The following is a 25,896-nucleotide window of genomic DNA, read 5'->3' as shown; positions in this document are numbered from 1 at the left end:
TCCTTCCTGAATTCTAAGAACTATATCTATCTACATGTAGTTCTGTGAGTGAGTAAACTAGGACACTGGATCATTCTAGGGCTACGAACGAAGCCTGAGTAGATCTATGTGCTGTAAGAATAACTATTGCAACCTCAGAGAGACAGATCCCCCAATCTCCATGGATACCTAGGTACTCTGACTCTCTGAGTATCTCTTTCTGAATATCTTTCCTTTAGATCTTCCAGAAGACAAGATCATTAGAAAAAGAAGAAGAAGAAGAAAAGCTTCCATAAAATTTGGCCAGATGAAATAAGACTCTTTGACAGAAAACAGAATCAAGGACCACCATTATACAAGGAAGGGCCTTGGCTTCCAACATACATCTGCCCTGACAGATAACATTGATCCAAATAATCCTGTCAAGGTCCTGATCAGCCTTCAGTTCACTTTCCATCTTTGAGATCTCAAGGGAACATTGATAATGAATGAACTCATACCCTATCAGGACTATTATCTGCCCCAAGACCACAAATACTGATGGAGGATCCTGGCATAGATCTCCCCTAAATAAAAATGCTAGATCTTAGAACTTCATTTTTCTCAAGGCTCATTTGTAAAAAGCATTACACATTACATGTTATTCATCTTATCTTTTCTTACCATCTTTTTTAACTAGATTGGAAGTCCTCTAAGGTCAGGGACTATACTTTGTTCTTTCTACCCATAATGCATAATGCATATTTGCTAATAATAGATTTATTGGAAGTCTGGATGCTGCTCAACTCCCTACGTTTGCTGGGGCCAGATATCTCTCTCCCTTCCAGGGATTTTTCACTCACCTTGAGGGGCATCTGGTTTCCTTTTTCTATTCGGCTACTCTGCAGGCTCAAGCCTTTCTCTTTCCTCCTCTTCTTCATCAGCTCTCTCTGCTCTTTCTGTTTGTTTTGGACCTCAATCAGCACGGTGATAAAGGAGTTTTTCACTTCCTTCTCAAACTCCAGCTCGTCACGCCGGGCAAGCTGCTGTACCAGTTCCTCAGAGTAATCGCGGATAGCACCTTCTACCCGATCCAACAGCTCCCCCAGCTCAGACCCTGACATATGTCTCAGTCCTGTAAGAGAGAATCCCAAGACAATCTACATCTTTCCCAAACCAGCCCTAATGTAGGAGGCAAGGTGGAAAAACCACTACTGACTGAGTAAATCTATAGCAGGAGAGCCTACTAGACCATACTGCCCATTGGTTTTTCTATACAAGACAATGGCATCATTTGCAGAAGAGGGAAATGTACTTCAATGCAAAGAGCCCTAGATCTTCATTCAAGAAGCTGACACTAACTAGCTACGTGTGACCTCAGGGAAGTCTCTGAATCTCTTGGCTTTCTCATCTATTAAATGAGGGTGATGGATGAGATGACCCGGAGGTGACTTCTAATTCTGAGACTAGAAGTGACAGATCCAAGAACAGAACCTCGTTCCATACCTGTTCCTAGAGGGATCACCCTCCACAAAAATGAATATTTCTGCATGGCTTTCAAGTTCTTTATGAAGTGCCTACTTTGTGTAAGGCACTGGGCTTGGTAGCTCTGCTCCCAAATAACTTGCATGAGGGTCCTGGGTAGGAGGGAGGTGAGGAAGGGGGAAAGAAGGGAAGGGTGTAGAGAGGACATACAAAAATGACATAGACATATAAATAAATGCCTTGCCACTTGAGGGAGAGACCCAACCACTGTGTACTTCAGGGAAGGGTGCATGAAGGAGGTGGCATCTGAGTTATGTCTTGAAGAAAGATGAAAGTTTTAAGAGGCAGAAGTGAGAAGAGAGGGAATACTGGAGGGAGAGCCTGTGCAAATGCAGGGAAGCTACTGAAAGCAGCTAATAATACAATTTAAGTAACAGGTAGACCCCATAATATGAAATAAGTCTGGAAAGATAGTTTAAAGTCAAATTGTTGAGGGCCTTGAATATCAGATTAAGATTTTTATCTTAGAGAAGATAGGGAAGATAGTTTAGAGTCAAGTTGTTGAGGGCCTTGAATATCAGATTAAGATTTTTATCTTAGAAAAGATAGGGAACCACAGACAAACAAGATGGTACCATCATTAGATTTGTGCCTTAGGATAATGGTTTTGCCAACTAAATTGAAGATGGACTGTTTCACATTTATCTGTATCCATCCCATGTGCCTAGCATGTTCCTGGCACACAGCAGGAACTTAATAAATGCTTATTGATGGAGTGGAGACAGGAGAGTCTAGAAAGTAGGAAAACCAATTAGTAGACTATTATGGTAGTCCAGGTAAAAGGTGATGAAAGCCTGAACTGAGGCCATGTCAATGTAAGGGGAATAGATTAAATAATGGAGAGCTAGAATCTTTTGAGACAGTCTCTCATCATTAGACATCATTGATGTCCAAATGAACAACAATCCAGGCTCTGTATTAAGAAGGAATGTGGGAGGGCTGTTTATTCCTAGGGGTTTACCAAGATTTAGCCTAACACACAGAACCCACGTGAGTGGTGACCCGCATGATACCCCAAAGCCTCCTTTAAACCATAGGTGTATATATTTTTGGTGTGTGAATAAATTATCTATTCAATTAAGATAATAAATTACAGAGAAGGGGTTGCTCTATTGAAGTGTCTTTACTTGGGAATTTCCTATACCAATGAAATAACTGGTCTAGTTTTTTTCTCTATTTTTTTCTCTGTGTATATGTGTGTGTATCTATTCCTCTCTGTCCCACTCTCTCTGTCTCTTTCTGTATCTGTCTCCTTTTCTTTCTGTTTCTCTCTAAATATATGTGTGTGTATATATATATATATATATATATACACACACACACACATACACACACACATATATATCTATACACATACACACATACATATATACATATATATCTATATAGGTAATAGATATAAATAGATGTATATGTATGTCAATATTTTGCATAGTATATTTTGTATACCTTTAGAGAAATTCACAGCATAGAGCCAACATCAGAGAGAGACTGTTGACATTTATTTTTTGCTCTTTTATGAGTTAAAATTCCAAGTAGAAAAAACAAACAAACAAACAAAACAAAAAAACAGCCAGTAGGTGGCACAAATTCTGCTATCTTCTTAGGAAAAAATGGGGCTGGAGAAAGTGAAACTTAATTTCGATGTAATTTTTTTCATTTGTAAAGTTTTTTTTTTTTTTTTGAGTCATTCCTACCCTCATTCCCCAACTTGCCTCTTTCTAAATTCATCCTCAGTTTTTATTTTTGAATCTCCTGCTGATCAAGCTCATTTCCCCTGTTTTATCCAGCTATTCTATGTCCTCATCTGGTCTCTGTTTTTGCCATTTAATTGTATATTTCAGCTGTTTCCCTGTTCTTTTGCTTAGTGTTTTTACCTTTGCTACAATATCTGAGTGCCTGGGCATTATGCCAGGAAGTTGGTTCTTGATGCAGCATTGCTGCAGACAAAATTGCTTTGTTCATCTGAATAGTTTTCTATGTGTTAGTACTCTGGCTCCTGCTGCTTAAAGTCATTCATTTTGATGTGTGTGTGTGTGTGTGTGTGGGGGGGGGGGGTTATGTTCCTTTATCTCTCAGACTTCTGACTTGATTTTAAATATGACATTTGTAGTGGTCACTTTTGTCAGCCAGTCAGTGTCATTGTTAAATGAATCTGCTCATCATGATCACATTTGCCAGAACACTTTTTCTTCTCATTCTGACTACACCAAATCATTTTCATATACCTGATTTTCTTTCTTCAATTAGTGTCTGTCATCTCCACATTTGTACTTATCAAAGGATCAAGGAGGGAGAAGAAGCAGGAGGAAGGAGAGAATTTGGAATTCAAAATTTTGCAAAATGATAGTTAAAATTTTTTTTCATGTATAACTGGGACAATATTTACCAAAATAAATAAAAATTACAAAAACTAATAACAAAGAATCAGAGACTTAAGAGTCAGAAAGGATATTAGAAGCCATAAAGTCTAATCCCCTCACTTAAGAAGGAAGAAACTAAGATAAACAGAGGTTAAGTGATTTGCCTAGGATCAGTCACCCATCTAGTAAGCATATGATGTTGAATTTGAACTTGGGTCTTCCTGATTCTAAGCCTAGCAGTCTACTTTGCCATCAGCTGTCTCACCTGTTGTATTCCACCTTCCTGAATTTGTCATGCTGTATCATCCTCCAAAAAATAGATGTATTTATTTTTAAATGTGCCCTTTTCTGTATTTTACATTTTTTCTGTGTTTCATACTTTTTCATGATTCATCCAGACTTTATTTTCAAATAATATAATTATGATGCCTTTGCAGTCAGCTTTTCATTATTATTATCTGATACCATTTACTTGAAACTTAGCTGTTTTAGGGTGGTAGCAGATCATGCTGTACTTATAATTTATGTGATTCTACTTAATTTGCTTCTATAATTCATGGAATCATAGGATTTGGAAATGGAAGCAACCTCAGGGTTCATTTTATAGATGAAAAAAATGAGTTCCAGAGCTCTGAAATAAATCTTTGCCCACAGTCAAAAAAGTAGCAGGTAACAGAGCCCAATTTCAAACATATGCCCTCTAACTCCAACCCCACTATTCTTTCTATTATACCACGCCATTCCAATCACCCTTTGGTTAATTTCCTCTTCCAGTATTTTTTCCCTTCTATTTTGTTTAGTTGCTTTTATTTTTTCAAGTGTCTTAATCTTGGTTTATTTCTTGAAGCAGGATAAGAAGTTCCTGTCACACCTGGCTTCTGATGTTCCAGATTTCTCCTCTGTGACAACACCCTAGTTTTCTGAACCCCAGACCTCTGCTCCAACCCACTTGCAGCCTTCACCTTCATAAGACCAGTTGTTGTTGAAGGTCTGTGTCAATGCTTGCATCTCTTGCAAGAGTATGGAATCTGCCTGGGATGAAGTTTCCCCTCCATCATCATCATCCAAAACTTCCTCTTCATCCTCAGGGTCTGGGGAGTTCTGCATCATCTCCTCGATTTCTTCAATCACCTAGGAAGGAGCCAGAACACAGATAGGAGTTAGCAGTTAGTATATTTATTGATGGAGCTGAGAGTAATGATCCAGCTTTGTACAGAGAGTCATTCTGAACTGAACTTTGATGAGTCCAAGAGGCTTCTAATTAGATGGTCTGGAAAATTCATAAAGTATTATTGATGCTTCATATGAAAGAATAATAACAATTGCTCCATGTCTAGGGGGAGTTAAATACACTGCTCCTTTAACATGAAGCACTTGTCCACTTGGGATAATAATCTCTTCCAAGAAGACCATTTAGGTGAGTGCTTTACTGGAACTACACTACTCAGGAACCAAACAGGTCTGCCTGGAAGAAACCATTTACTTCAAAGTACTGTGCACTTTATTTCTAATATATTACACACTCAACTTCAGGGAGGATTCAGTCCATTACTTACTGTAATATTTGAGGGAAATTTCCTGGTATACTTGAGAGGCTGGAAAACATTTAAAGTAAAAGAAAAGGCTATATACTTAGAGCTATCCTACTTGGGAGGGAAGCGAGACCAAAACTCTTTCTACAACAACTGAAAGTAAAGATAAGAGAGCCAGAAAAGTTAAATTGAGGCCTTATGAGTTTAAATGAAACCTAGGCTCCTGGTCTCAGAAGAAGCAATTGGTAGGGGAGATGCTAAGGAGTCCTCCAAGAGTTTAAGGAAGGAACATTTTTTACATTAATTGTTTATGAATTGAGGAGGAAAGGAAAGTTTCAGAAACCAAGTAAATGGGACTGCTGTGCAATCAGTGGGCATTATTTCTACATAGTATATGAAACTCAATAGGAGAGGCAAAAAAAAAATACTTTTATAAAATAATACCTTGTCTGGCAAATTTGTATATGAAGAGCTAAAATAAATACAAACCGGACACATACCGCTGCTTTAAAGACAAGAAGTAAGGTTCAGAGATGAGAATTATTCACTAAGTCAAGAAAAAGAAACAAGGATTATTTATTCCTACTCATTAGTTTAACAAATGGATTTTCATGGCCTAAAAACAATGGGATTGTTTTGGGTGAACAGTGTTACATTCAAAGTTAAAATGGATGATCAACTCATGTTCCTGTTCAGGTCTATGAGTTGTAACCTAAGACTGCCATGAACTTATAGGAAGAGAAACTAACCACAGTTATCTATGACCCAACCACAGAGAACCATCAGGTAAGAAGTACATTTCAAAATTCAAGGTTCAATGAACTCTAGGCATAAGTGTTACTAATCATCCTTTAAAGATAACACAATGACTTGGTAATGTGTTGCTATAGCTAGAATACATAAAGAAATCACTGAAATCTTTTTCGAAATGTAGGAGAATGTGCAAAAAAGGAGGCTGGCCTAGAAAAAAGCTAGACACATTTAAACGTAGAAGTAGGGGTTCAGCTGAGGATGTGGGTAGAAAGAACCAGCTTTTTAAAAAATCCTCAAAAGAGAAAAGCCATATTTTTCCCTAAATTGTTTCTGGTCATTTTTTTTCCTAGGAGTTATCTGGTCTTTGGCCAACAAAGATCTTATTTTGGCATTTGATTAATGGTTACAGCACCATTTTCCATTATTATACTTTTATTATCTCCTTAACTATTCCACAATCTCTGAGGACCTAACTTCTCCCCCTAATAACTATAAGTCCCTATTTTCTCTCCTTAAGGGGTCCTCATTCATTCTTATTTTTTACCACAGGTAAAAATAAAAACAACTTCTATCTTTTCCCCATAGTCTCTGAACCTCTATCTTAAAGGATACCTTGTGGCCCAGATTTTATATCAGATCCCACTTTCAGAAACAATTGTATATTCTAATGATTCTGGAAGCTAATCACTAACTAAAATATAATTCCTTCAACAAATATTGAGAATTTCCTTTAGTAATCTCTTTTTCATTATTACTGCTATTGAAAGAGACACTTATAATTAAATATGAAAAAATTTTAATCCAAAGAAAAACTAATCTGGAACTTGGGTATATCTCCACTTTCATCCTAGGACAAGAAGAACAGATGCCTGATGTCTTTCTTGATCTTAAGAGCTCCAACACCCAGTGCAATGATTTATAATTCAGAAGTTCACTGAGGAGAGGAGAAAATGAATTAAAGAAAAGGGAAGCTTAGTAAGAAAGATTAATTCTATCTGAGTCAAGTTTTAGTATGGTATTTCTGTTTATTTCATGACTCTCAAAGGATCTTGCAAACTAGATGGGTAAGGTGAGTCATTAATTTAAACAGCTTGTTCAAAATCCAATTAACAGGGTCTAAGAGTTAGAAGATTTGAAGTTGATCTTTAATTGATCTCTAATTGATTAAAGTCAGATCTTCTAATCTAAGAACCTGCTAGTATCACCAGAGAACAATTTCCCCTCTGACCTTCTTGAATATAGCAAGTTTCTCTCAGAAGAACAAGAAGCCCCCAGGAATCTCTTTAAAGGTACCCATATACCTGATCCGCTGTGAGTAGAGGTTCCTCATTAATACCAGAGTCATTTTCACTCTTCTCATTAAACTCTTCTTCTTCCTTCTCATGGATCTAAAGAAATAAACGCAAATAGAATTCTGATTAGTCATTGGTGGGGTGCATTTTCCCATTTGATTTTTAGAGCTAACCAAATTGGGAAGTCTTTAATAAGGAACCCCCACATGCAGCATACGTGACTGACTCCAGCCAAAAAGAAGAGGGGTCTGGAGCCATTCTGATAAAGAATATGGACAGGTTTTTCTTTTTACTACAGACAGTTCCTTCATGGGTGATGATGTGTGGTTATCAGATTCGTCTTCCATAACAAAACTTGAGTCATCTTAACATCTCAAAAATAAAAACTGAAAACATTAGGTGCTGCATTTTAAAGAGCCCAAAGTGTCATCACAAAGTGAATGATGCTGCAACTACCTCCTACATCATGGCCTTACTCCTTACCTTACTGAGAAATTCCAAACTGAGAGTTTCTCATCAGATTTCATTTTTATTGTATTTTTAAAGGGAAATGGGGAAAGGGAAGGAATTGCCTGAGGCCAAATCCTCCTGTTTTTAGTCTGGGATGATCACCATAGCTTTCCTGGATTCCAGTTGTGGTATCATGACGGAAGGAGAATGCAAAGAATCCACATGGGACAGGCCACTGAGTAAACTAAACTAAAAAATAACATTTTAAAAGCTTACCTAGTCTATTTGTTCTGAATCTCTGGAATCACATAATGCTAAGAAAACTCATGGCACTTTAGTGTCCTCTGGTTTTGTAAAGGGTGGAAGCTCAGACAAAGCTCAGCTGAATCAGAGCAACTCTGGATGAACAAATATTCACCAATGGTCAACCTATTTCTCAGAGTTCTTCTTTATACTAATTACCAACTCATTACTACTTCCAATTTAACCCAATGAAAATTTATTGTGCCTATTATGTGCCTATTATGTGCCTATTATGTATAGGCTGTATAGTACCTACTACAGGTACACTGTACTATGTGATAGAGATCCAAAGATAGAGTGAAAAAGAGTTCCTGACCTCAAGGAGCCAATATCTTACTATTCCAGTTCGAGTTCCTCATCCTTATTTCCAAACAGTAACTAGAATGAAACATTAGAATTCCTAAGGAAGAGGAAAAGTAATAGCCACAGCACAGCATCCTCCAATCTCTATACACATAGCTTTTTTTTGAGAATATCCACTCAAATTCAATTATTTAAACTACCACCTTCTGTAACTACAGTAATAATTAAGTTCTTTAAAAAAATCTATCCCAAGAGGCAATTCTTTGAAAAGCACCTTCACACTAGGCATCAAACCAATTCAGGTGGCACTTCACCTTTGTAGCTTTATACTTGGCAACCTGTTCCTCTGCCTCTTCCTAAGGTTTAGATTTTTCCCATCCTCCCTAGAACTACTCTCCCTTTCCCTTTTTATTTCATTGTCCTATGCAAGCCACAGAGAAATTTGACTTATATACTTCTTCCCTCTTCTTATGGATTTATTTCAGCTCCCCAGAGGCTTAATCCATATTTCTAGTCACCATAGTCTAGTCTGATTTTTGGGATCAGAAAGGAACACAAACACAATCATGACTCTAAATAACACAATCAATCAGCGAGCAGAGATTATGGAGCTAGGAACCTACCAACTTGATAGCACAGAAGAATAATTGCAAACCAAGCAAACCGACTATTTGTCTCCCACATTTTTAGATATTTTTGGATGATACCCATCACATCCTAAATTGAGCATCTGGCACAGTATGGTATCTCTGATCTTCTAAAAATCCCACCCATATATCCTGAGAATTCCTTAAGCTCCCAAAATGCCCTATAAAAAAGATTCATTTAAATGAAGGGCCAACTTATGTGAACAAAAATAATAGTTTTTGCCTTAAACATTATTAGTATCTAGCATGGCTAACAGGCAGGACAGTGAGATTGTAGGCCAATTTTGAGGAGCTGAGATGGAAGCATCATGGAACCAGATGGTGACATCTATTTCTGCTGTTTAACCCATATGTTCTTCTCTCTGCCAACCACACCACCTGTGTTAGCTTCTTGGTTACAGCAGTTCTCCATCAAGCAGAACAGCACTTTTTAGGACCATGATTTGCTCAGAACTGTATTCACATAGTAGAGCTTTCCTGGGGCCAGAAAGTCCTGTGGTGAAAGTCAGACCCGTGCTGGGAGGTACAGTTTGATTTTCATATCCCTGTGACAGCAGCTGCAGTTCTGTATGCTGAAAAACTTTTGGCAAAATATCTATAAATAATCCCAATATTTACATTTTCTTAAATGTGGCCAATTATAGTGACTGCATAATTGTCTACTAATGATGTAGCTTTTAAATAAGCTGCTTCCCCTCCTCTCTCTGTGTTTCTACATTTCCTGTTGAAGGCAGGGAGGAAGATTCTCAGGATGGGTCTTCCTCGTGGTTTACAAGTTAATGTACTTGGGGCTATAAAGCAGGAAGGATGATCTTTGTGTTTCTCACACACAAAGCCTGCCGGGGCTGATCTGTAAGATTTGAGGAAAAGAAGGTAAAAATCAACTAGGACTCTGTGAAAGGTAATTGCAGCTTTTGGTAAAAAATAAAATGGTATTGAACTTTTTTTTAATCTTCTAGCATTGTTTTTAAAAATCCAGGGGATAGGATTTATGTAGACTGCCCTCCAGAACATGGATTCCCGTCCTTAACATCCAGACTCTTGTTCTATTGTGTTCTACCACTTCTTACCTACTCCGGGTCCTTGCTCCTACTATACTCCCTATGCTTCTACCTCAATCCCCCTCTGGTACTTCTCCAATTCCAGCCTGGTTCTCATTCCTTTGCTCTTTGTACTCTGCCTTGGACTATCTCCTTGGCTTCCAATCTGATTCTGCTCTTGCCTCACTCCCTTCCTTATAGATTCAACAGCTTCTCTGGACCCGTGAGGCAATTTGTTTCACAGAAGGTATAAAGTTGGGAACTGAGATGATTCCAATATGTGACCACATGCCTCATGTATGAAAACATAGTTTTTAAGGTACTCTGAATCAGATTATCATTTCAGTGTGCAAAGGGTGATGAGGAATTCTTTCAGCCTCATCTGTGCTACCCCAAAATAGATCACTGGAACTAGTCTAATACATGGTCATATACCAGAAAAACATTTAAGTTTATATTTATTTTTGTTTTGTATACATTGTCAAGACTTGGTTGGTATGCTGTTTAGTTCTGCTGAACTGCTGTTTCTTTTTAAAAATTTTTTGTTACAGGGAAGGGATAACTCTTTGGATAGAGAAGGATGAAAGGGTAATATGGAAATAAAAGTGATATTAAAATGGAAAAAGGCTCAATAAAAAAATTTAAGACCTTGCACTTTTCTTTGGGATGGGAAGAGTTTCAAGTTGCTTCCACAATGTCCAAAGTCAAAATTTAAAATAAACTATTCTCTTTCCAGGGAAATCATTCATACTCTTCTAAGTAATGCCTTCCCAGAACTGGGTCTGCAAGTCCAGGCTATCTGACTGAGGAGAAGTTGTCTGTTTCAATCAAAAATTTTCCCATCCTTTCTTTGATTAAGGGAGCCCCACTAGGACTCTGGAATCTGGAAGATTTAGAATTGGATTAAAATTTCTACATATGGTAATAATACTAATGGTTCTGATGTTTGTTAATGCCTGATGCACAATGGCAAATAAAACCATCCTGGATTGAGTATTTGTGTTCAAAGAATAGATATGTTAAATGAATTTATTTTTGAAAGAATTGAAGGATTCATCTCTATAGAACATTTAGCCTTTTACACAAAATTTCCTTTCCCCTATATCACTGCCACAAATAGCAAGTCCCTTGGCACATCCATTTTCCAAGTTAAAAAAAATACAATTCTTATCTTTATATAAAAATGTCAAAAGTGACAAAAGAAAGCTGCCAGTTTGGCTCCACGGAGCTATTCAGTCCAAGATCCATTTTTCATCTTGTGTCATTTAATAAACAGCCCCAGGAAGGAGTGAAGTTTTTCTTACTGGTGATTGACCCAAGAATACCTGAAAAGGGTGAGCCAAGGGATACCTAAGAGAATGGCACACCAGAGGGAGGGACCTTAAAGATGGAATTGCTACTTTCTAGACTCATTCTTACTCCAACCCCCCATCCTCATTTCACTCCAACCTCACCCCTCCAATGCCTCTGCTGGCTGCACAATCCCCTGAAATAAGACAAAAGACATTTTGATTTGCCTTCTAGGTGATCCTCTGTTTGCTGTTACACAAGGGTCAGGGATAGCCACGTAATGAAGAAGAAAGAAGAGGGCAGCCTTTCTCTATTCATGTAAACACCTTTTCCTTTACACTAGATGGAAGGAATTTTATGTGGGTATCATCTTTCTCAGGGTCATTCCATTCACCCTGAAATGTGAACACTCCTGAGGGAAATCTGCAAATGAGTATAAATTAGAGTTCTTTCCAAGAGCCGTCTTGTATCTCCTTGCGCTAGACCCAGGGTTGAACAAGAAAGGTGGCAAAAGAGATAACAAAGCAGAATTTGCCTTAGCACTAGCATGGATTTGATTTTAATCCCAGAAAAGAAATGCACTACATATTCACTCTAAGCTCCCTCGCATAGAGGATTTGTTTTTGGCACCGGCCAACTAATGAACACAAAATATCTTTACATCTTCTCTAGTAACACTGAAAAATTATAACCTAAAATAAAGAGAGTATCCAAGAGACACACAAACAGCGTTCAAGACAGGCCCTAGTACTCATCCCTTAGGATGTTTACCAAACAGATTAAAAGGAATCTAGAAGTATTGAAATCATTAACCCAGAATAGCCAGTCTTTCCTACTCCCTCCCTATGCCTCCAGTATGACTAAATAACTTTTCTGAGATCTGGAGTTTCTTTTTATCCTGCATTTCAGGAGTTAAGCAAATTCCATTCTTTCCCAATAACATATTTACTGTGGTAGAGCACACCAGACTCACAGGCAGAATACCTACTGAGTTGGAGGTCTGGATCCTCCTTCCTATCTGTACAGCTTAGACAAGTCATTTAACCTCACTAAATCTCTGTTCCTTCATTCATATTATAGGGATAATAATATTTACACTATCTCAGGAGGCTGAGGTATGGAAAGAACCTTGTGAACTTTCTAGTTCTGGATAAATCAGAACTATTCCTGTTGCTGATTGAGCATTCATTCTGGACAGATAATCTCTGGAAGCAGTAAATCAGCAAGGGGGATTTTTACAGATAGATTTCACACTGACATAGCACTGGGAAACCTGGACCAGGATGAAACTCTTCAGTTCATTTCAAGTTTGTCACATCCGTTTTTCCTCATGGCAAAATCTAGACAACAAGCCAAAGGAAAAGTGACCTCTTCCAGGGAGTCAAATGAATAAGACCAATAAACGGTTTTATTTTCTATATGTAGCTTTGGCTGAGATGTTCACCTTGGACCCAGATGGATTTCACTTCTTGCTATCTGTGCAAAAGACCCAAAATAGATTCCTGTACTTTACTTTCCCAACTCTCTTGAGATTCCATCTCAGTTTGCCAAGCCACCTTCCTCTTCAGTGCCAAAGTATCTGATCCTGGTTCAGCCACTCAAATGCCTTCCAGCCAGATTTCCTGAAGAACATATCCCTATTTCTATCTGGCCATGAGACCTCGCTCTAGGACTGTGATCATGCCTGCAAAGTAATTGTGAGCAATTAGTACCAGCAATGTTTCTGAAGGAAAAGTGGGAAAAGAGATAACATCTGTTCTGCTACATGAGAGAACTAGAGGCATTACAACTTCTGCCAGGAAATGCCATTACCTGGGAACAAAAATAGCCTGTAACACTTGTCCAATTTCTTACACTTTAGAGCTATTCACTTCATGTTTTGTGTTACAAAACTGTTAGCTCTCTGGATACATACTTTTAAAAAATAGCTTATCGCTCATAACTAGCAGCCATTCCTGATCTGACACTTCTCCATTCCCACCCTCTCCCACCCACCCATTCTGCCCCTTCCTTCAAGCAATGACTATCAATCTTTACTAGAAGTTGTTTACTAATAATATAAATTACTTATGTTGGTGATCATTTTACCTAATGAAACCAATATCTCCTCAACCCCATTCACTACAGCACAACTGTCAAGGCCCCAGAGAGGTACCTCAGTGTCTGAGATGTTGCCATTCAGAGCCTCGATGTTTGGGTCCCTCCAGTCTTCCCCAAGTGAAGGGATGTAATTGTCCGTCAGAGCATCCCAAACTCTGAAAACAAAGAAAGCCTCTTGTTAGCAGACATCTGTGGCCTGGCTCCGCCTGGGGGAAGGAAGAACTCGGCTAGAGAAGGAGAGAGGATCCTCTGTGTGCCAGGCTGAGATCATCTGCCTTCCAGCATGCTTGCTCAAAACAACCTAGAAATCACATTAGAAGGCAAACATAGCAAGAAGGAACAATGCTAAAGGGCCCAGGACACACTGGTGCCAGGTCAGCTATTTAAGGATTGAAGTACCCGAAGGCAAGGCAATTTCTCATCATAAATCACTAACAATGAAAGCTACAGATAAACAACAACTTATATTTGGACCTGAACATAAATCTATCCCTAAAGCAGGTGCATGGTTCATATTCCATGGCCCCAAGTGTTGACTTTTTGGTTTCCTTTCCTATTAGTCGGAAGAAGTTTGTAAAGAGCTGCAGGAAGATTTCCTGGATGAATGACCCTCTCTCACTGAGGTCCGGGACCTTCATACAGTTTGCATGGGTCCCGAGAGATCTACTATCTAATATGTCAAGAAAATTAACTGTCTCACAGAAGCCAAGCGGCATAATTGAGATTCCTCCAACTCTTGGTTAATATTAATGGCTTGCCCCCAAGACACATAGGGATAGTATGACCCTGCCCTTTCTACAAGTTAATATTCTCAAGCAGCAGGCCCTGTATACCTCACACAGGGTATCATTACATCACAAAAAGTACACAGCTAATAGATACAGTTATCTCGTTTTAGCTGCACAGAAAGTACGGGATAAGGGAAGAGTTGCTCCACTTTTTGTATTTTGTTATGTTTTTGCTTTTGTTTTTTCTCTCCAGCATTTATCAGTGCCTGTCCTATAAGAAATACTTAATAAACATTTTTTGGCTAATTTTTAAATTTGACTTATTATACAGAAAGATTGTTTTTCGATAGTTCTTATTATCTAATGTATCTAATCCAGAATATAGCCTTTTTAAAAATGGATGTTTCAAGAAGGTTTAAATACAAACTAAAATAATGAAGTCAAAAACACATGCTTATTTATTCAACATGAAGAGCAAATAATAATAGTTCATTCACATATAACACACATATATAACCCTTTCCTGGCACAAAGTTGTGTGTGTATGTGTGTGTGTGTGAGATCTTTCTCAGTCCCAACATCACACAGACATAAGCCAACACCAAAAGATCTAAATGTGAAAAATTACACACCAAATTCTGAGAGTAATAGTACATAAGGAAGAGGCAGATGATTTTATTAAATGATGTAAGATTAAGGTATGCCTCTAAACTCCTTCTAAATGTACCACAAAAGTGTTAGCTAGCCTAAACAGACTAGAGTGCCATGTAGCCATAAATGTTTTAGATTTTATATATGTGTAAGTATTGCATACACAGTAATATTGTAAAATGTATTTTATAGACTTCAATGCCCATAGTATATTATATGCACAATTGCAGATACACATATAGAATACTCAATACAAACACTTAAAAATGTGCTAGGTATTCAAAGAACAATGACAACAACCGAGGACAAAGGAAAAACTGCAGCACAAATATTTGCTACGGTGCAGATGCAAAACAGGAATCATATATGCATAATATATAAACAAAGAATTCTTCCTGGTGCATATAGTCCAGTATTAGTGAAGAAACAAAACAGGAATCCCAGAAAATATAACAATATAATGGCAGTGCTTAGGATGTCTATTTATTCTCTACTTTTTTGTCATTAGAAAAGAGCTCTTCAAGAGAACATTAGACGACTATTCAGAAGGATTTCAGGAAGGAATTCTTAAACACAGTAGTGTTATGGAATTGACAATCTTCTAATCTCTATCAGTTCTTCTTCAAATGCATTAATCCATAAGCCCCATTAGTATTCCAGTAGAGGAAAACCAAAATGATCTGCTCTCTCAGATAATGCTATTTGCTAAAAGCACTCCTTCTAGGGTGCTAACACTGGCTCCCTTCCTCATATATCCAAATTCCATTCTTGACCTTTCCAGAGAATTTTTTTTTTAAAACCAGCAATGTCCTCCAGGTCCTTCTCTAAATCCTAACTCTCAAATCCATTCAAATTGTTATTAGGATTGTACAAGAGCTATGTTTATTGTGGACAATACACTGACTTTCAGAATTTTCCCTGTAGAAAGTGCAAAACAACAACAACAAAAAAGTGAAATTCAGTCCAGTTTAAAAAAGGCAGAAATCTTTTGGCTCATTTCTGGGCTGGAAGGAAGATGAAACTCTTATTATACTGCATCAACTTTCATTTCACCTTGAAAATGTTCACCTCCTTAGGATAGTAGCCAAGAGAGCTCTCCAAATCCTTTGGGGAGTGTTTCTCCTTCCTGAGGCTTTACTCAGATGTCTTCCTTCTCCAATTTCTAGTCTTTCAATGATGCTTTCTAAGCCTTCCCCTCCTGAGCATCTAGCCACTTCCATATTTTTTAGATTTTTAAATTTTTATTCAGCCAAGTTTTTCTCTTTCATTAATACTCCTTCTACCCCACTCTCTTCCCCTCTTCCCTTATGTGCTCTCATTTGGGCCTTAGATTCTGTTGAGCTAAAAGTTTTTTTTTTAATTGTTTTAACCTTTCAAGGGCTTCCTAGTCAACTGCCTCATTTTTTCATAAGTGTATTGCATATATCTGTGGTTTCAGAAGACATAATTTTTAAATGGCAAATCAAAACCTAGAATTCTGTATGGGCTAGAAAAATCCAAGTACACAGTTGGCAAACCTATGTGCTAAGCTTTTAACCTGGGTTTCTCATGTGATATACACCAGACATTAGCCACTAACACTAGTCCTCAGGAGCAAACTGCATTATTAAAGGCAGGGCAAAAGCCTCATGGGTGCAACTGGCTTTACAAGAGTACAATGAGTGAGGGTCACTGAGGAAACAAAGACAGTAGTAGCAAATCAGGCAGTCAGCAGCAGTAATTACATAGGACTTGGGGGTGGGGTAGGGGAAGAGAGGGTGGATAGGCAGAAGGAAGGCCAACTGAAAGAGGCCACGAGGAAAAAATACAAAGCTTTTCTTTGTGAGAGAAGAAACTGGAAGTATTTATCTTCCTTGAGAGGGTTTTACTGCTTCTTAGGCAGAGTTTCTGAAAGTGGAGTTATCCTGATGAAAAGATGGCCTAAGGTAGATTGTGGAGTTGAGTGTTGTAGAGAAGGGATCAGGCACTTTAGCATTGTCTTGGAGGGAGGGGAACCTCGAATACTATCTTGTAATTCTTTATGTAACATCTATACACTGTACCACTTATAGAAAACAAGGACAAACTGATGTCCTCAGCTGAACCATTACCTTTTTATCCTATTACCTAAGGCTCATCGTGTTTGCTATTTAGACCTTGAGATACCATATAACTCAGACACCTTATTTTGTGTGTAGAAAGGGGCCAGTGGCTAGGACAGAATGGGATGTATTGGGGGGGGGACCAGAAAGAGAATTTGAAAATAGGTATGTATGGATCCTTTATATATATATTGCTCTCTTACCCCTCTCTTGGACAATAAGCTACACAAGGACAGGGATACTGACTTATCTCACAGAAAGTAATCAATAAATGTTCCTCAAATGAACAAATGAATGAATGCCTTAAAATAACTTTTTAAATCTTTTCCATTCTTGACAGATTAGTATTATTTTCACCTGGCATAGTGAAAACTCGAACCTGTACGTGGAGAACTAATTCTCTTAATGTCACAAAATGAGGCAAGAGAGAAAGGTCCCTTGTCTAGAATTGCCCATTTCAGATCATACTCTAAACCACAGGTGGATACTATAGCTTATGATCAATAGCAGTTATATGCTTATATAGCTTAACTTTAAATTGTTAGTAAGGTTTAAAATTGTACCACTGCACCAACTCAGGTAGGTTGAAATCTTTAACCCAAGATTTATATTTAAATAAGGAAAGAACAACTGTGTGTCACTAGCCATTGTTTCAAACTTCTCATCTTTCTGTGGTTGCTAGAAATGGGAAGAGGCAGAAGGAGGCTGGCTCTTCAGAACTTTTAATGAGCTGCACTAATAACTTATCGGAGTCCTCTTCCTACTGCTTACCTAGCAGAGTTCAAGGAAGTCATCTCTTCTGAACTCAAAACTACAGTCTGATTGTCCTTTAATGCCTATCACTCCTCTGCCCTTCCCAAACAAAGACTGCCCTTTACAGGCTCCCTTGGCAGACTGGATAGAGTGCTGGACAGGAAGACGAGCTCAAATCCTGCCTAGCTGTATGACTTAGGGCAAGTTACTTAACTTTTTTGAAGCCTCATTTTCCTTAAAGTGGTATGTAAATGATCATTATTTATTATAATAATTATTATTATTAGTTACTATTGATTTAGTTTGTTGCTATTGATAAGTTCATGTCCCATTTTTTTCCCAGTGCAAGTTTCAAAAATCAGTTCTTCTGAAACTTGCCTCTCTCTTTCACTTCTGTTTTATGTTCTCTTCAAGGAAGTTACTGACCAAATGACCAAGGCCCTTTACTGATTTCTCCTACATTTCCCTTTATTTGGTTCTATTCTTGAAGATCTACTCAGAGATACTCAATTCATCTCCCCAATCATTGGCTCTGTACAGAGATTGCCATGACAACAGCAAGCCTTCACTCAGGAAGAGGCAGAGAGGTGAAGCATGGGAAAAGTACCACTAGACTGCCTTTGTCACTGGGGGTCATTTTATAACCAAGCTAGCCCAACAGAAATCTATAAAATGCCATTCAGTATTTAATTGTACTTATTTTATACCACAAAGGTGCATTAGAGTTTTGATTAAGCTTTCCTGAAGACATTTCTGAGAATGGTTAGAAAGCAAATCTCTGTGAAATGACACAATTAGCTTCTTTGTACCCTATTTCCTCCGTATATACTGTACCCCATAATCATACTTTAACTTCTGCTAGGCTATTTTGATCTTCAGTCTCCTGGATGGAGAAGTCAATGAGGCAGAGGAGGCAGGAAAAGCAGGGGGAGGATAATAGCCTCCCATGACAATAATGAACATTTCTTGACCTGTGCTAATGGGGCCAGAGCAGAGAGGAGAATAAGACCCTGCTCTACCACCTCAAAAAAGCAGATAAAGATCCAGAAAAAGGAAGGAGTGATCAGTTGTTGGAAGTGAGAAGAAGTTGGCATATTCTAGCATCATTTTTCCGAGCACAGTCTTGGTGAAGTCAGAAGTTTCTGTCTTTGCAGGTCTCTGGATCTGCCTCACCAAGATTGTGCTTCAGAGGCTTCACAGTCAGACTCTAGGCAATCAACTCAGGTTAAGTGACTTGCCCAAAGTTACACAGCAAATGAATAATGGAATAAGAATTATAATCAATTTTTGTGTTTCTAGTTCATTGTCTGATGCACTGGAGTAAAGAAATTCTTAATAATAATAAAGTCCCCAGTGATTCTTCTCACTTGGAGAAATCAAGTAAATTATCACAAGCTTAAGGTCTAAGAAAAATTTGTAACAATTTTAATTTTAAAAAGATACAGCATATAGTTTTAGTACTGAACTTCTTCAGGCCCAGAGCTCAGTGATATTCATTAAAATGGGAAGATATGGGGAAAGTATTGTAGGCCTGGATTATGGATGATGATGATAAAAGCTATCATTTGTATAGCACTTACTACATGCCAGGTATTGTGCTAAGCACTTCACAATTTTTATTTCATTTGATTCTCATAATAGCCCTGGGAAGTAAGTACAATTATTATCCTCCTTTTATAGATGAAGAAGCTGAATCAAGCAGATATTAAATGACTTGCTTGAGGCCAAATTTGAACTCAGAGCTTCCTGACTCCAGGTTCAGCCTTCTATCCCCAGAAGACTTTCATTTACTGATGCTATCTGCAAGGTAGAAGCTACCATTTTAGCAAATAGTATGTGGATCAATTATGTTTGAAATGTTATCACTTAAATAATTTCCCCAACTTCTGCTCCCTGTGACGAATCTCCTCACCTTGCAATCTATGAACGGACACGCTCTTCCCACTAAAGGCCATAGGGAAAAAAAATTAGCTCTCATCTTCTCTGACTCATGACTTAGCTTTTTCTTGAATGATTTTTAAGAAAACTGATATTTTTACTGGGTTTACTTTCGTGCTTCTATTACTTCCTCTTCTCCTTCAAAATCTTTCCTTTCCTTGACTCCTCTAATACCTTGTTTCATAGTGTTCTGCCTATCCTATCACTTTGTTTTAATGTTATCCTAATAACATCCCAGGACTTCTTACCCTAAAGGTCTTAATTAACTTGAGAAAATTCACAGTGCTGGTATTTCTCCAGGAAAAAAATAATCATAAATGACCAAACCTTCTTTCATCATAATGAATTTGGGAAGGAGGGAGAAAGAGTTGCATAATTTCTGGAAAAAAAAAAGGTCCTGTAAGGAATTCTAATAGTCACAGTGACTAGAAATGTCACAATGTGATTAAAAAATAGGACCACAGATTTAGTACTAGAAGGGACCAAAGTGTCTAATTGCATAAATTTACAAATAATGAAGCCGAGGCACAGAGAGGTTAAAGAACTTGTCCAGGGTTACATAGCTAAAATGTGAAGTCAGATTGAAAACCAGATTTTTCTAACTTCAAGTCCATCACTCTATCTATCATACCACACAGCTTCTGAATTTAATGCTCCTGATATTATATCTCATAGCTAGGAAAACCCCTCTATTTATTAAAAATCAATTCATTCTTCTAAGGTTACAACCTTGGAAAAGGTAACCCCAAAAGAGAACAGCTACAAGGTAGCAACAGTGGCAGTGGTGTTAGAACAGACTGGGAAGAACAACTGTTCAATGACTGCAGCACAGATTTTTGGAGAGGTCTGGGAGTGACCTGACTAACTATGAATCTGGATTCATGAGAATATTTTATCAGGGTGCCTCAGCCTGAAGACTGTTATCTGTGACAAAGGAGATCTGGGAAAGTACAGTAAGATTTCTTACTCCTCATCCTGCAGATTCTCTTCTTCCTCCTGGATCTGCAACTGGTTCTTCACAGGGGCCAGGTTCTCAGTCTTGGCATTATAGTTTCGAAAGCAGACATTGAGCTTTTCATCAAACTCATTCACAAGATCCTCCATGGACTTGAAGCTAATAATTTCCGAGGAGAAATTCTCAAGCTCAGAGAGAGAGGGGTCTTCTAGGTGATGAGGAGATGAGCCATAGAAACATCGAGGTTTCTCGTCCTTGTCTTCTGAATAGCAGGGTCTCAAGTCCTCAAATTCTTCATCTAGGCTTACCAGAGGGGCCTCCATCTTGTGCAGGGTTAGATCAAAAGCAACTTTTATGTTGACCTTATCTGGAAATGAAAATTAAAAAAAGAAGAAGAAACAATATGATCCAGGACTGGCCTTGGTCTCTAAGATTGCAGAGATATTTAGAGCATTATCAACATCCATCTGCAAAATAGCTTTGTTTCCCTTATGAGAAAAACAACCATCTTTTGAGCATTCTATATATTCTAGATGTCATAAATATTTAGGATACTTCTTTATCTGGGCTTTGTAAATAATACCAATAAAAAGATGGACTAAATAATTTCTTGAGGTTGCCCTTAACTGATGATTAAATTAATCAGTAGGGAGGCAGTCTAAGCCATCAACAATCTGCCCATAAAAGCCTTGCATAGTCATGCTGAATATCATATACAGACAAGCACTTTGTAGAAAACCTGTACCTTTACTTTGTAAAGGCTTATTTTCTTTACTACTCATTGAACATATACTATGTATCACTGTTTTATCATCATGTGTGAGAAGTTATGAGAACATCACTTTGACTATTTCTTCTCCCTTATCTATTTATTTTATTTTATTTTTTATTTTTTTTTATTATAATAACTTTTTATTGACAGAACCCATGCCAAGGTAATTTTTTTTACAACATTATCCCTTGAACTCACTTCTGTTCCGATTTTTCCCTCCCACCCTCCACCCCCTCTCCTAGATGGCAAGCAGTCCTATATATGTTGAATATGTCGTAGTATATCCTAGATATAATATATGTGTGCAGAACCAAACAGTTTTCTTGTTGCACAGGGTCTTCTCCCTTATCTAAAACTAACCTAATCAGTAGCCAAGTACTATCAATTCTACTTTCATACCTTTTCTTTTCTACTCCCACTGTCGGCACCTATTTCTGACTCCCATTATTTCTTTTGTGAACTATGTATGGTAATAGCCTCCTAACTAGCTTTGTGGTCTATTATTTCTTTGCACGGCAACTCAAGTAATGAACAGTTGCATATTTGTTACAAGGATTTTGTTTTTCTCTCTTTTTCATTGGGGGAGGTAGGAGAGAGAGAAAAAATATTTTCCTCTGGCAAATAAAATATAAAATTCCTTAGCTGATTATTCAAAGATCTTGAAAAGTTGTTTCCTACCATTCTTTTCTAGTCTTAACTATTATGAACTGATAACTATTCCTTGATCCTGTCCTCTCCCACCTTTGTGCATTTACATATGGCATCTTCTATGTCTACAACACCCCCTCCCCACCAAAAACTTTACCTGCTGAAATCCTTTTCCTTTTTTTTTTTTTTTAAGGCTCAGATACCTCTTCCCCAAGCCTTCCCTGATCCACCCAAATAAAAGGAATACTTGAATTTCTAATGTTATTCTTTTTGACCTCTCCAGTGAACCTATATTTACTGTCTCCACAGTGAGGGGAAATACTGTATTGTTTTTCATTTATCTTTCTCTCCTACCCCAGCACAATGCATTACACATACTCAATACTTTTAAAAAAGTTCAATAAATTTAATTGGATTAAGCAGCACAGGCATGACAGATTTTCATCATAACAATCTCAAATTCTCCATTCCTCTGCTATGATATAGTATAGCAATCAAATCCATACTGGCCTACATATGTGCTCCCAACATAATTAGTTTATTTGGATATATACAATTGTAGGTAGTCACAACCCTGCAGAAAAACTAAGCATATTCATCAACAATCATATACTTCGTTCTCAGAAGCTCCAATTGTAAACTATAGAATTCTAAATAGTCAAGGGCAAGCGTGGCAGCTGGGAGATTATGGAAAGAGTCCTAGAGTTGACCCCACAAGACCTGAGTTTGATGCTGAGTAAGAACATTGTACATAGTTACAGGAAGACTGTGTGATGATCAGCTATAATAGACTCAGCTCTTCTCAGCAATACAGTGAACAAGTCCAATAGAATTGGTTTGGAAAATGCCATCCACATCCAGAGAGAATTATGGAGATTAAATGAGTCTTTCATCTTTTTTGTTTGTTTGTTTGTTTGCTTTTCTTATCATTGTAAACTAGCCCCAGGTCTGTTATCAACTACCTGAGGTATCCTTAAGCAAGCCACTTGTCTCTTATAGGTTCCAGTTTCTTTATAGGTAAAATAAGGAAACTAGACTGGAAAACCTAAGATAGAGCAGTTAGATAGCGCCATGGAGTCAGGAGGAACTGAATTCAAATGGAACCTCATATACTTACTGACTCAGATACACAGTAGCTGTATAACACTTAAACCTGACTTCAAAAAAAAATCTAAGATATTTTTCAATTCTAAAGTCCTGCAGCTATGAATAAGTCTTTGCTCTCAAAGAAATTACAGTCCAAATGGGGAGACAAAAATATATAGAAAGATTACTCAAGCTCTCGACCTCAGATGCTCTCTTGTAGAATGATTTAGTTGGTCCAACTATTCTCTAAAGTTACTTCCAGTTCTATATCTATGATATTATGTTCTTTTTTGTTTTGTTAGTCATTAATTCAAAATTCCATCTTACGTTTTCATGCATCCTACAGGTTGTCCTCCTTATTCTAAATGCTCTCACCTCTACTTTCTTTAAAGGATCAATTCAGATGCTACCTCTTATATGAAGTCTGAACCCCCCTAGTTTTTAGTACTTTATCTCATCTCAAACTAACTTTAACTAACTTATGTGTATATATATATTATTTCTTTCCAATAGAATGCAATCTCCTTGAAGTGAGAAATATTTTTGTGTGGTGTCCCGGGTCTATTATGCTACCTCAAACACAGTAGGTATTTAACAAATATTTGCTGGATTGAAATGAAAGATAAACAAAGTTATCATAATTTAGAAAAAGAAGACATTAATATAGACTAAATTAAGTCAAGATAAACTTCATAGAAGGAGGAATTGAGCTGATTCTTGAAGGAAAAGGGTAGAACTTAAAGAATTGGAGAGGCCAGTGGACATTATTTTAGAAGGAACAAGATTGACAAAGGCATGGAAATAGTAATCTGCATGTTGTATCTACATTAATGCTTTAGTCTACAAATTGAGGGCTGTTTAAAAGAGGGAAAAGTCCTAGAATTAAAGAAGACTTGAATTCTAAACTATAGAAGATGAAAAATAATTATAAAAACTGATTTCTAAATCATATGGGTCTGAAGTATGTGACCTTGGGGAAATTATTTTCTTTGCCTTTAGTTTCTTCATCTGTAAAATAAGAGGACTGAACCAAATAATCATAAAACATTATATTAATATCTGGAAGGTACCTTAGTTCATTTTGTTCAGGCAGAGGTTGATCTATTTAAGCCCACAGAGGTTAAGTAACTTGCCTAATCTTATATAGATAGTAAGTAATAAGAGTCAATATTTGAATTTAGTCCTTTGACTCCAAATTCAGAATGCTTTATATTACATTTTGCTTCTCACTTCAAGATTTAATTAATCAGAATTTATAATTATTTATAGAATATCAATTATCAGCACGCTAATGACTCAAATTACTTTTTGGTCAAAGGAAATGATCAATAGCATGGATGACTCTTGGGTGATACTATATGGCTCTGAATCATGAAACACACAGTCTTTGAAGTATCAAAATTGTGGGTCACCCAAAGGGTAATGGTGAACATAAATGGTCTGCAGCATATTACCCATGACTTATGAGCAAGAAGTGGTGTAAAAGAAATCTAAAAGATGATGACTGGGAAAAGAGGTGGAGTCAGCATGGAATAAGAATAAGGGATCACAGATTGACAACCTGGCTGCTACACTCATACTCACATAAAGTTAGCCCTAGAGATAGGGCCCTGTATGTTGTATAGTATATGGATGAGAATGTAACCAGGATAAAATGCAGGATAAGAAGTCAACAGGATGCATTCTCTATTGCTAGAGAAAGTATTTGTGATTTTATAATTCATTTCAATTTCTCCACATTTCTAGTTGTGGCTCCCATCTCTACCATCATCTCAATTGTGGTATCTAAAATTCCTTCCCTGAGGTACTTTCTAAATTATCAATAGCCTTCCTAAAACTATGATTTCCACAACGGAAAATCATCCTCCAGATATGGTCTGACTAGAGTAGAGATAGTGCGAAAAGAACTTAAAACACTAGCATAATCCCTATTACCTTCTGAACCTCAAGTAATTAACCAAGGCTATTGAGCACTTATGTCAAAGGTACTGTGCTAGGCACAATTCCTCCTTTAAGAAGTTTATAATTTAATGGGAAACATGGAATAAACAAGTAAAAAGATAAAAATAATAATACAAGATTTAAATAATAATTCAATACAGATGTCACAAAATTGTCTTAAGATTAATAGCAGAAGCCTGACAAATACTTTATGAGTTCAAAACGAATAGTATTCCTGAGCTTGGAAAATTTTATGGAAGAAAAGCTACATCCTTGAGGAATGGATAGGCTTTGGATAGGGGATTAGAGAGGAATGAATTCTTGGACAAAGGGCAGCTTCCATTTAGATTGATACTTTATTATTCATGCAAGACACACAATTACATTTCATAAAAGATTTATTGAATTAATTAATGCCAAATTAATGTTGACTTTTTTTTTCATTAAGAAGCTCCTATACTTTTAAATTCCTTTAGACAGTTCCCTGAAGATCACTGATTCTATAACCAGTCAAAAAGTTAACCAGATATTCACACTTTCTTTAAGTCTGTATTAGGGAAAATGCCAGAATCAAAAAGGGACCTCTTGTACACTATCCAAAATACTAGTGACATCACAAAAGGCCAACCTACATAACATCTAGGTCTGGGATTTAATTTCAAGGAGCTAGACTGGAATGCTACACTAAGACTAATGCATTATTAGTCAAACGGGGCTCCAGATGAGAAAAATTAGCTCATCTGTAAAATTATGAATGAAGAAGAAAT

The 25,896-nt window shown here is 37.3% G+C and overlaps 1 protein-coding gene across 2 annotated transcripts in view; it reads right to left on the bottom strand.

Annotated features, from left to right (window-relative positions):
- Positions 1-25,896, bottom strand: part of FEZ1 (fasciculation and elongation protein zeta 1) — a 39,376-nt gene that overhangs the window by 10,277 nt on the left and 3,203 nt on the right. For both annotated transcript variants that reach the window (XM_012545129.2, XM_031960944.1), the window contains exons 2-6: positions 20,695-21,049; positions 13,632-13,731; positions 7,453-7,539; positions 4,829-4,997; positions 822-1,093 (exon numbers count right to left, since the gene is read on the bottom strand). In XM_012545129.2, the coding sequence (XP_012400583.2) occupies positions 822-1,093; positions 4,829-4,997; positions 7,453-7,539; positions 13,632-13,731; positions 20,695-21,005 (939 nt within the window). In that variant the 5' untranslated portion in view covers positions 21,006-21,049. The remainder of the gene's footprint in view (positions 1-821; positions 1,094-4,828; positions 4,998-7,452; positions 7,540-13,631; positions 13,732-20,694; positions 21,050-25,896) is intronic.

Source organism: Sarcophilus harrisii, chromosome 3 (assembly GCF_902635505.1).
Source record: "Sarcophilus harrisii chromosome 3, mSarHar1.11, whole genome shotgun sequence".
In the NCBI taxonomy this organism is placed as follows: Eukaryota; Metazoa; Chordata; class Mammalia; order Dasyuromorphia; family Dasyuridae; genus Sarcophilus; species Sarcophilus harrisii.
This window is presented reverse-complemented; position numbering and strand designations above follow the sequence as displayed.